The sequence below is a fragment of the Triticum dicoccoides genome, chromosome 7A, assembly GCF_002162155.2.
Source record: "Triticum dicoccoides isolate Atlit2015 ecotype Zavitan chromosome 7A, WEW_v2.0, whole genome shotgun sequence".
In the NCBI taxonomy this organism is placed as follows: Eukaryota; Viridiplantae; Streptophyta; class Magnoliopsida; order Poales; family Poaceae; genus Triticum; species Triticum dicoccoides.
The window spans coordinates 192399914-192412372 of NC_041392.1; the positions used below are offsets into that span (position 1 = coordinate 192399914).

Here is a 12459-nt window from a genome sequence, read left to right on the forward strand (position 1 = left end):
TCATTGTCATTCGCCTGCATATTAACTTGAGCCCCACCTCCCAGCCATAGCCAAAGACCCACACTCATTCTCCTCCGGTCCCTTCCTTCTATCGGCACCACTCCAACCATGGCCTCCTGGCGCTCTAAAGCTCTCTTGGACATACTGTCGCAGGAGCAGACGAAGGACATCGACGGCTCCACTCCGGGCGTGCTCCAAAGCTCTCTTGGATGTACTGTCGTAGGAGCAGACGAAGGAGATCGCCGGTTCCCCCCGGCCGCCCTCCGCTGCCACGACCACGAAGCCGGCGCACGTGCGCGGGCGCAGCCGGCAGCAAGGAAGAGTAGTACATAGTAGGTCGCCGCCGCTCTGGTCCCAGGAAGGCCACCGCTCCTCCACTCAGTCGACACCAAGCTTGGTGGGATAAACATCGGCGACCGATTAGCCGCTTGACGGCAACATGGAGGCGGAAATCTTCAGAACTTTGTGCTCTGGAGGATGAGGTTATCAAGGCAGATGAGGAGGAGGCAAAGGCAATGGCTGGCTTTCTCGGGTTCATGGTCGGACATGGTGGTCGGGCGCCGGCGATCGTTTAGATTAGGTTTTAGTATGGTTTGTGCGAAATATGTAATGAATTTCGTCCAGTTCATAGGAAAAGTTTTCGAAATGTAATGAATTTCATCCGATTAATTTGAAAATTTCTTTGTTTGCACGAATTTCATCCGGTTAGTTCATATAGTTGTTGAAAGGTATGCGGGCAGCATTGGATGGCATCCATCAGTGCCCTCGGCCAGATGCCGGTGTAAATTCGAGGGCCAGCGCTGGAGATGACCTAACTATCATGCTATAATCGCTAACAGTGCTCCATTATTTCTCAGGGAACAGTTATCCCTCGATCAAAATCAGATCCGCCGTGTTCAACACTCCTCCCACGTAAGAGTGTAGACTCTTGCTTACATAAAAATGGAGCAAGTGGACGACACTTTAGCACGTCATATCACTCAAACTAGCCCGCCTAATGCGCGGGAAAGCACCGCCCTCGTCATTTTGTTCTGGATTTCTATGATCGACCGCACGAAAATATTACGCTTTGCAAGTTCAATAGGAAAAGGCGACGCACTTACGACTCGTACGCGTCGCACCCCCGACAGTCCGACTTGCACGCCGCTCACCAGAGGGGACACGCGTTGTCTCGCATTTTCACTAACATGTTGGACTGCAATTGAATAAACCATCGATAGCCAAAATCTAATCACTCGGCGGGCGTCGACTGAGAAGAGGGAGACGGGGGATGGATAAGAGATCGCCCGCCACCGCGCACGGACTCCAAGAAATATATATGGTGATAATGTGAGGTGGGCCATGCGGGAGTCCGGACAGCTTCCAAGCCCGCTTTTGACCGCCCTGGCCCACCAGAACCCCCCCACCCCCCACCTCCCCCCACGCGTTCCCCCCTTAGGGCATCAATAGTGTGTTAAAAGAAACATAATGTATAGCTATGGCATGCAGCCTCTAAGGTGGAGCCCATATCTAACATAAAATATTTACTCTCTCCAACCATCTCAGGCCAAATCTGAACAAATATATGTGCTACAGGGATTGTAAGTAGGGCCAGGGAATTATTTTAGTGCAAAGAAATGGCTTAGATGCAACCTCTTGTGTAAGAGGCGACGCTAGAGAATTTTCCCTAGAGGCTTGGTCCAGCAGTGTATAGCGACAGCCTCTAAGGGCTTAGAGGCAGGTCTAGAGGCAGCAGAATGATACATTGTGGATGCTCTCAAACGCCAGCTGCCCGCATTCATAGCAAGTAGTACCATGGTTGATAACTGTACCATGGTTGATAAGATAGTCTTATCATAAGTCTTTCATGTAATTTAGAGATGAACAAAAAACATGTGTACAATGGATCATCTCTTAGCCTTATCTTTAATAACTAGTTATTCCTAAAAACATGGTGAAACATATTGTGCTAAGAGATCATCTCTTGTCTTCTCTTAAATAAGAGAAGACAAGCCTTTTCTTATGATTTCTCTTTCCTCCACCTCATCATTTATCCTATGTAGCATCCCTACAATAGAACTGTTGTACACGCCCTAATCCCGCTTAGGCTAGTCATAGTGGGGAGTAACTTAGACTAGTAACATGCATATGTTACTAGTCTATGTTACTACATTCATAGTGGGGAGTCACATATGTATAGTATCATGCAATCCATCATTTATTAAGACATAGACTCATTTTGTCTTGGGACGCATTATGTTACAGTAACATATTATGTTACTCCAAACACCTCTCTCCTCATTAACTATATGCCACATAAGAAAACTTTTTTCTTGAAGTGTGTTATGTTACTTGCTAAGTTACTCCCACTATGACCAGCCTTATGTGGAGGAGAGAGAGGCATTGACAAAGTCAAGGAGTGGGATCTGCAGGAGCCCGTCTCTACACGTGCTCCTAGGTATAAAAAATCTAATTCTATCAAAAAGAGGCATAAAAAACAATTGAGTCTAAAAAAAGAAAGGTAAAAACCATTTGAGAGGAAATAGATAAAGAGGAAGTGAGAAAAAGTTGTAACCTTATAGCCAACCTTATAGTCAACACTATGGTAGTATTACATGAGGAAGGAGAGAGTGGTGCACATGCCAAGTTCAATGGGATGCCCTGTTTCACACTCCTCCGTTGTAACAATGGAGACAATAGCTTTCATCAAAAATAAACAATGAATACTCATTGCTCGTCCACTATATTGGAAAGAATACTTTCATTCGCCGACATGTGGGACGTCGACCATCCTGGTCCACCTGCCATGCACAAAATTATCCTGGTCCACCCCGGTCGTAGCGCAGGCCCAACCTTTCCCACTGTAAGTTGGTCGGACGAAGGAACCATCATGACTTCGTTGAATTCCGCTTATTCAAGAAAACTTACTGTACCCACAGTACTACTACCACGCACGAAGATTGGACGTCACTGTACCACGTCATATCACTGAAACCCACTAGGCCAAACTAGCCCGCCTAGGACTTGTACTCCCTCCGTTTCAGGCCTCCTTTGGTTCATAGGATAGACATTTTATAGGAATAGAAAAATCATAGGAAGTGAGATGACATGCATCTCAATTCCTGTAGAGGAAGAGATGTCATTTGGTGCATAGGCTAGGAATTTTTCCATTGAGTCTAGGCTAATGTTTTTTCCCTCCAAAATGTGAAGGATTGATTCCTATCCTACATAGGAATAGGAATCCATTCTTGCAAACCAAAGGGCTTCAAAGGAATTTTTCCTTTGCAAATCCTATCCTATAGAATTCTTATAAAATTCCTACAAACCAAAGGAGGACGAATGTATCCGTGTCGACTGTTGTCTGATCGATCGCTAAGCCTACAATTTTAGGAGCTTGGGCTATTAGCCGATCAACGACGGATCAGTATAAGCGTACCACGAGCTCATCAGCCCCAACGTTTCTCTTCGGTGAGTGTTTTGCAAGTACTATAGCTCGGACAGTAGCTAGCCTACTAACACCAAGAATCATCAAACAAGCCCTGCTGATATGATAAATAGTTCAAACTTACATATAAGCATGCCATATATTACATCAAAAGCTGGTGAGAATCATCTGTTTCCACAACTCAGAGAGGGTTCGCATGATTCACTATCAAACAAAAGTAGCAAGTACCGCCCACACAAGACAGTGCACTAGCCCTAAGATGGTTTGATAACACACATCGTTCTGGTAATTAAACACAATGCAAACTACCCTGAAGGATTAGCACGACCAACTATTTCTTGTCATCGATCTCTCGGGCAATGAGCACATCACGGATAGCGGCATGCGAATTGATCTCTGGGGCGATGTACATCGTGACATCGGAATTGATCTCTGGCGCGATGCCCATAGGATGGACAGCAGCATCGGAATCGATCTTCGGGGCGGTGTCAACAGGACGGACCGCGACATCAGAAACGATCTCTGGGGCGTTGTCCACCAGACGGGCCACGACATTGAAATCATCAAGGACGTCCACCGACACTTGCACAACCCTAACATATTCGCAAGCACATTGCAAATACTCAAAAACCACAACTATGGTAAGCCATTACTTTTTACCTTGTGCATCTCACCGGGGGATCCCATCCCTCTTGGGGACATCTCCTCGTCCTCGATGGGGGCCATCACCTTGCCAAGGGAATACTGCTTCTCAACGATGACTATCTCCTCAAACTCGGCCTTGAGCCTTGCATAGGTGGCCATTAGAGTTTCTGGGGTAGGCACGATGGGGCCCTTGCTGTTCTTCCAACTTTCTTTGAGGAGTTCGTCCGCCAACGTCGTCAACTCTTTGGCCAGTGCTAGTTTCTTGGAGTTCTTCGTCTCCATGGGTTGGCCCGCCAACATGGTCAACTCGTTGGTCGGTGCTCGCTTCCTGGAGAGCGCTGTCTCTAGTGGGTTGTCTACTGGCAACTCTTTTCCTAGTGCTCTAGGATCCATCAATGAATTGACAAACAAAAGGCAATCGAAAGGAAACCACAATCGCAATGAAAACGGGAAAAGAATAGGTTGTGAGAATCGGTCAGTGTTTCACAAAAAGAAGTTTCTTAGAATGAAAATATAGTAGCATCACTGATTTGCCCACCTTTCCTTCCTCGGTACAGAAGAAAAATGGCAGAAGTGAGGTTTTCTTCAAGAAAGGGGGGAAAGGGCTTCAACGAGTGTTCCAGTGAAATGATGGTTGCTTCGTCCAGTCCAACTTCGAGGCCACTTGACCACTGCTGGTAAAGGTGTGGGTTTTGTGATATGAAGGGTCATGACAGCCACATTGGGGTGACCGGTGAGTCTCGACTGTAGCACCTCGTTGTGATTTGGTGGATGGCACGCGGGCCCGGATGCTTTGTGATATGCTTTGATGCTTTGATGTTTGGTAGGGTGTATGAAGGGTGCATGAGTCCACTCTAGCTTAACACAAATACACTAGGAGCATGCATGAGAAGAGCCTGCATGAAGAGGGGTGATGGGATGAGCATGCACGAAGAGGGAACAACTATGCTAAGATGAGAATGCAACCAAACACACTGTGGCGAGCATTCGCAACTGCCACGTTCGGGTTGTGCTTGGCTCTTCGCCTCTTTGAGAAGACGAACAATGATGCTACTACTACTTCTACAGTATCGAATCCACTGCTGCATGTCCGTGCATCGCGTGCGGGAGGGATATCTTGTTGTATACTCTATATTTGCTGCAACCTCTAACATTTACCCCACCACAAATTAAATTATATATTCCTGTCTTGACCAGATGAGCGTGCAAACTACAATCACCAGGATGACAGGTAGGGCCAGAAGATTATTTTAATAAAAAAGCATGGAGCTGAGCCCAACGATTTTAAGCTTACAGGCACGGTACACTCTATCCTGGAAGACTCTACACATGAAACTGCCACACGAGCGTCCAGGCTGCGCTTGGCTCTTCGCCTCTTCGGGAAGTCGAACAATGATGGAGTACTACTGTAGTGGAGGAGTACTACAGTATTCTTCTGGCCATCTGACACTGATTGAACTGCTGCATGTTCACCGCGTGCGGGAGGGAGAGCGTGTAGCGAACGAAAGCTTCTCCTAGTCCTGCCAGCCACCACGCTCATGGGCGAGGGAGGGACACAGCTTCATTGACTTACTGCTCCTTCCTTTGTGTGTATGACAGGTGGGCCCAACAGGTGGGTGGCCCACCTGTCATGCAGCCAAAGGCAGGTGCGGTTAAGGCGAGAGGTCGTTGTAGTAATCAAACTTCTCAGTCTTGTACGAGTTGATGCGACACATCAAAGCACTGCACTCGATATATTTCAATAATTTGCATTCATCGATGCATTAATTACAACGCATGCATGCATCCCGTGACTCTCCCTTTGATACCTTCATGTGTTGATTTAATGCACCTTGCCAAATTTTGACTATAAATTTAATTAACCAAATGTTCATGCATGTCACCAAAAATTACATAATTGAAAACTATGTTCAAATACTAATCAAACAATATAATTTTTGGTAACATGCACTAACATTTTGTCAGTTAAATCTTTGGTCAAATTTTAGCACCAATTACAAAGGGGCCTAATAAATATTCTACTCTCACATTTTGTTTTGGGGATACTCCCACATAGAAAATATAGATAATAATGCATGTTGGGGCAGCCCACGTTTCCGATAATTTTAGCTGTGGGCTTGTTCACAAATTTTAGAGGGGGTGGTTGTTCATTTAATGGAGGGTCTTGTACCAGACTTAAACAGTACAAAGTGCGACTTGGCACACCGTAACACCACTTGGAACAAGCGGGTAGCTATCTTAAAAAACAATCAACAACTAAAAAAATGGCAACCTGGCACATAGTACACAATTTTAAATGATTGTTTTGATGGAGTGAAAAAGGAAAACTACCCCACTACGTATATATAGGACGGAGCCTCTGCGCTTGCTTGCTAGGGTTGCTCTATTCACACACTCTCATCCTCTCCAGATCTAAACAAGATAGTGGTGGTAACACTGTCTTTCTCCCTTCAAAAAACACTGTCTTTCTATCCTCACCGCTGGTTACAGATCCAGACGTATCCCCCTCTGCCGGTGAAGAGGAGGAAGGGCAGCGTTTAGGCCGTCGTCGACAGCGAGGGAGGAGACCCACTCCCGGCTGCACCGTTCTCTCTGGCCGAGCACCGGCGCGGGAGGTCCTCCGAACCCTTCGTCGTTGCCCTAGTGTGGGCGGATCCGGCCTCGCGCCGCCAACCTATCCACATCCCGATGACCTTCAGGTATATCTTCCTTCGAAACCGCCCTAGCTCTACTTCCCCAGATCGCTACGTCGCTGCATGTGCATCATTTTCTACCTCTTAGCCTCTCGGTCGGATGGTCAAACGACACATATTTTTCTTCTTCTATTGTTAGAGATAAAGCTACTTCATGGAGTCGAATCTTGTACTTGGTTCAAACAAGGAATAAAGTGGGGGTGGGGGAATTTAGTATGTGCATCAGACTTGGTACAAACATGAAGGATAGGGGGTGAAAGTAGTACAGACTAGTCATCAAACCGGTCTCTTGGTCGAAAAGGGAAATATAGGGGAAACGCCGTACACAGTGGTATAACCAGGACTAGATTTGCTATCCACACATAAGATGGCTGCATGCATCATTATGATGCAGAGGCCGGGGGCATGCCTCCATTTCCAAAAAAACATAGGAGTAGGTGGCTAGAGTGAACAAAAATGGGACCAACCCAGATATGTTTCTTGGATGTTTGTTTCTCGGGGCAACAAACTCTGAATCACCACTTTATGCCCCTGTTTAGGTACATGGTGCTGGACTACTAGTGCACCCACTGTCCCATGCCCTTATACCAAATATTTAGCTTTTCTTAATCTAATGCCCCTGGTAAAATAAAGCCATGCCACTATTATAAGCCATGACAAGTTTCGCCAAATGTTTTTGCCTGTAATTGTTTGAAACTCTAACTGTTTCCACTGTAGCTATTTGTGCAAACAGGGATATCCATTTCACCTGGTTGCTGTTGTGACCTTTTGGTGCACTGCACAAAACACTTCTTAAAAGAAGTGACTTTTGTGCTGTTTAACTGGAATGTTAGAATGGAACAGTTGGTTCATTTCAGTGGAACTGCACAAAGGGAGATCTATGTTCCAATCCTCATCATCCATATTGGCAACATAACCTTCCTTTAGGTAAGAATGATATTCAATGCATGTGTTCATCTCTATTTTGCGACTGCCATGAGAAAATGATGCTATTGTTTACTAGTACACTTGTACTCGCTCACCGACAAAACCAATTCTGAAATAGAAGGCCAATCATGTACTTGATTTCACCAACTGGTGAGGAGAAAGAGAAACAGAGCATGAAGATGATGAAGAAGAAGAATAAATAGTGCCAAGGTGATATTGCTGAAGTCGAGGCCTCAGTCAAGGCCATTCAAGGGCTCCAGCAATGTCTACCTTACGTGTGAGATGATCCTCTAGGGAGCCCTTCCACTTCTGCATATTGTCCATGATGAATTTGATGCTACTGTTAGAGTAATATGCTAATGTCTTTCTATCCTTTCTCACTAAGCTAATGAAGGTTTCACCTTGTTCCTACTTGTGCAAATAGGGATCATGTTGTGCCAATCATACATTTTAGTGGAACTACACAAGACAATACAATGAACTGTATCCCAGCCAGTGCTTTAACTTTGTTGGAAGTTCTTGATACTCTTTCGATATAATCTCAACACTGGTAAACAAGAGTGATTTCAACCATACATTTAAAGTGCACTGATACGTCTCCAATGTATCTATAATTTTTGATTGCTCCATGCTATATTATCTACTATTTTGGACATTATTGGGCTTTATTATCCACTTTTATATTATTTTTGGGACTAACCTATTAACCGGAGGCCCAGCCCAGAATTGATGTTTTTGCCTGTTTTAGGGTTTCGAAGAAAAGGAATATTAAACGAAGTCCAAACGGAATGAAACCTTCGGGAACGTGATTTTCTCAACGAACAAGACCCAGGAGACTTGGACCCTACGTCAAGACACAAAAGAGGAGGCCATGAGGTAGGGGGCACGCCTACCCCCTAGGCGCGCCCTCCACCCTCGTGGGCCCCCTGTTGCTCCACCGACGTACTCCTTCTTCCTATATATACCTACGTACCCCCAAACGATCAGATACGGAGCCAAAAACCTAATTCCACCGCCGCAACTTTCTGTATCCACGAGATCCCATCTTGGGGCCTGTTCCGGAGCTCTGCCTTAGGGGGCATCGATCACGGAGGGCTTCTACATCAACACCATACCCCCTCCCATGAAGTGTGAGTAGTTTACCTCAGACCTACGGGTCCATAGTTATTAGCTAGATGGCCTCTTCTCTCTTTTTGGATCTCAATACAATGTTCTCCCCCTCTCTTCTGGAGAACTATTCGATGTAATCTTCTTTTTGCAGTGTGTTTGTTGAGACCGATGAATTGTGGGTTTATGATCAAGTCTATCTATGAACAATATTTGAATCTTCTCTGAATTCTTTTATGTATGATTGGTTATCTTTGCAAGTCTCTTCGAATTATCAGTTTGGTTTGGCCTACTAGATTGATCTTTCTTGCAATGGGAGAAGTGCTTAGCTTTGGGTTCAATCTTGCGGTGTCCTTTCCCAGTGACAGTAGGGGTAGCAAGGCACGTATTGTATTGTTGCCATCAAGGATAACAAGATGGGGTTTTCATCATATTGCATGAGTTTATCCCTCTACATCATGTCATCTTGCTTAAGGCATTACTCTGTTTTTAACTTAATACTCTAGATGCATGCTGGATAGTGGTCGATGAGTGGAGTAATAGTAGTACATGCAGGCAGGAGTCGGTCTACTTGTCTCGGACGTGATTCCTATATACATGATCATACCTAGATATTCTCATAACTATGCTCAGTTCTGTCAATTGCTCAACAGTAATTTGTTCACCCACCGTAGAATACTTATGCTCTCGAGAGAAGCCACTAGTGAAACCTATGGCCCCCAGGTCTATCTTTATCATATTAATATCCTACTACTTAGTTATTTCCTTTGCTTTTTTACTTTGCCTTTATTTTACTTTGCATCTTTATCACAAAAATACCAAAAAAATTATCTTATCATATCTATCAGATCTCACTCTCGTAAGTGGCCGTGTAGGGATTGAGAACCCCTATTCACGTTGGTTGCGAGGATTTATTTGTTTTGTGCAGGTACGAGGGACTCGCGCGTAGCCTCCTACTGGATTGATAGCTTGGTTCTCAAAAACTGAGGGAAATACTTACGCTACTTTGCTGCATCATCCCTTCCTCTTCGGGGAAAACCAACGCAGTGCTCAAGAGGTAGCAAGAAGGATTTCTGGCGCCGTTGCCGGGGAGTCTACGCAAAAGTCAACATACCAAGTACCCATCACATACCCTTATCTCTTGCATTACATTATTTGCCATTTGCCTCTCGTTTTCCTCTCCCCACTTCACCCTTGCCGTTTTATTCGCCCTCTCTCTCTATCCTCCATCTCTTTCTCTATTCGCCCGCTTGTTTTTTGTTTGCTTGTGTGTTAGTTTGCTTGCTTGTCATGATGTCTCTACCTAAATTTGGTGATCTTCACCTTAAAAGATTAGAAGAGATCGAAAGCAATGTTAGGAGCTTTATGGTTTTGCAATTTGAACATAATAGTTTCTTCAAAACGAGCTTAAGAAACAGAAAAGTTTTATGAGTTTTATGAATAAAGAGCTTGATGATATGTCTAAAGAATTCGATGGTTTGAGATCCCAAATTGCTCGTCTTGAAAAGTTGACCGCTGAAATTTCGGATAAGCAAGCCACCTTAGTTAATAGGATGGCCGCTAAACCGGATTGCTATGAAAATAATGATGAACATCTAAAAGTTATTGATGTGTCCCATATTAAATCTTTGTTTTGCAATATGAATCTTGATAATGATGGGACTGAATATGATCCACCTTTACCTAGAAGGCGTTCCAAGAATTCAGATTTTTTTGATCTTGACGCTAAAATTGATAAAAGTGGGATTGAAGAAATTAAAACCCTAGATGTTGCTAAACGCACTATTATGGATTTCAAGGAATTTAACTATGAAAATTGCTCTTTATTGATTGTATTTCCTTGTTACAATCCGTGCTAAATTCTCCTTATGCTTACAGTCAAAATAAAGCGTTTACTAAACATATCGTTGATGCCTTGATGCAATCTTATGAAGAAAAACTTGAATTGGAAGTTTCTATCCCTAGAAAACTTTATGATGAGTGGGAACCAACTATTAAAATTAAAATTAAATATCATGAATGCTATGATTTATGTGATTTGGGTGCTAGTGTTTCCACGATTCCAAAGACTTTGTGTGATTTGTTAGGTTTCCGTGATTTTGATGAGTGCTCTTTAAACTTGCACCTTGCGGATTCTACTATTAAGAAACCTATGGGAAGAATTAATGATGTTCTTATTGTTGCAAATAGGAATTATGTGCCCGTAGATTTTATTGTTCTTGACATAGATTGCAATCCTTCATGTCCTATTATTCTTGGTAGACCTTTCCTTAGAACGATTGGTGCAATTATTGATATGAAGGAAGGAAATATTAGATTCCAATTTCCATTAAAGAAAGGCATGGAACACTTTCCTAGAAAGAAAATTAAATTACCTTATGAATCTATTATGAGAGCCACTTATGGATTGCCTACCAAAGATGGCAATACCTAGATCTATCCTTGCTTGTTATGCCTAGCTTGGGGCGTTAAACGATAGCGCTTGTTGGGAGGCAACCCAATTTTATTTTTATTCCTTACTTTTTGCACCTGTTTAGTAGTAAATAATTTATCTAGTCTCTGTTTTGGTTGTATTTTTGTGTTTAATTAGTGTTTGTGCCAAGTAGAACCGTTGGGAAGACTTGGGGAAAGTCTTGTTACACTTGCTGTAAAAAACAGAAACTTTAGCACTCACGAGAACTACTGCCATTTTATTTGGAAAATGCTATTTAGTTAATTCTTTTTGCAGATGATTAATAGATAAATTCCTCACGTCCAGAAATTTATTTTTGAATTTTTGGGGTTCCATATCTTGCGCTAGCTACAGATTACTACAGACTGTTCTGTTTTTGACAGATTCTATTTTTCGTGCGTTGTTTGCTTATTTTGATGAATCTATGGCTAGTAAAATAGTTTATAAAGCATAGATAAGTTGGAATACAGTAGGTATAACACCAATATAAATAAAGAATGAGTTCATTACAGTACCTCGAAGTGGTCTTTTGTTTTCTTTCGCTAACGGAGCTTATGAGATTCTCTACTTTAAGTTTTGTGTTGTAAAGTTTTCAAGTTTTGGGTAAAGATTTGATGGATTATGGAACATGAAGTGGAAAGAGCCTATGCTTGGGGATTCCCATGGCACCCCCAAGATAATCTACGGACACCTAAAAGTGGGAGCGGCATTTTGGCTCTCGGGTCCATATAGACCCGTAATCTGAGTCGCTGGTGATGCATTGTGATCTGTGCCACCTGTTGCTATCAAAACAATACAGGTGAACCGAAATGATTTATACGCAGATACGCCTGGTGTACGGTGGGGGGCGTAGTTGACGGACGTGAAGAGGTGGACGGCCACCCATCCGCTGTACTCTGTACCCGTGGTACAGGTGTCACCCCGAAACGGTGGCCTCCGTCTGGGCTTGGCCCACATGTAAGATTTTTTTCTCCATCGCCTTCGCATCTCGATTCTGTGGTCGCTATTGCTGGTGAGTGGCATTATCAGACCAGAACGGCGAGCAGAGGACCAGTCCGCCGGCGGCGAAAGCGACCGCGACCGCGTAAGTAGCTACCCCTGTTGGTGTCGCCGCCGGGGAGCTGATCTGGAACGGTTGTTGGGAAGATGGCGGAAGATTTCCCAATGGCTCCGGTGGACTGGTACGTACGCCCCGTTTCGATCGATCCCCT

At 44.0% G+C, this 12459-nt stretch overlaps 1 protein-coding gene across 1 annotated transcript in view; it reads left to right on the plus strand.

Annotated features, from left to right (window-relative positions):
* Window positions 1–12241: 12241 nt before the first annotated feature.
* LOC119328827 overlaps window positions 12242–12459 on the plus strand; it is a 3268-nt gene continuing 3050 nt past the window's right edge. Inside the window, exon 1 of the mRNA XM_037601820.1 lies at window positions 12242–12429. Coding sequence (XP_037457717.1) covers window positions 12395–12429 — 35 coding nt within the window. The 5' untranslated portion in view covers window positions 12242–12394. The remainder of the gene's footprint in view (window positions 12430–12459) is intronic.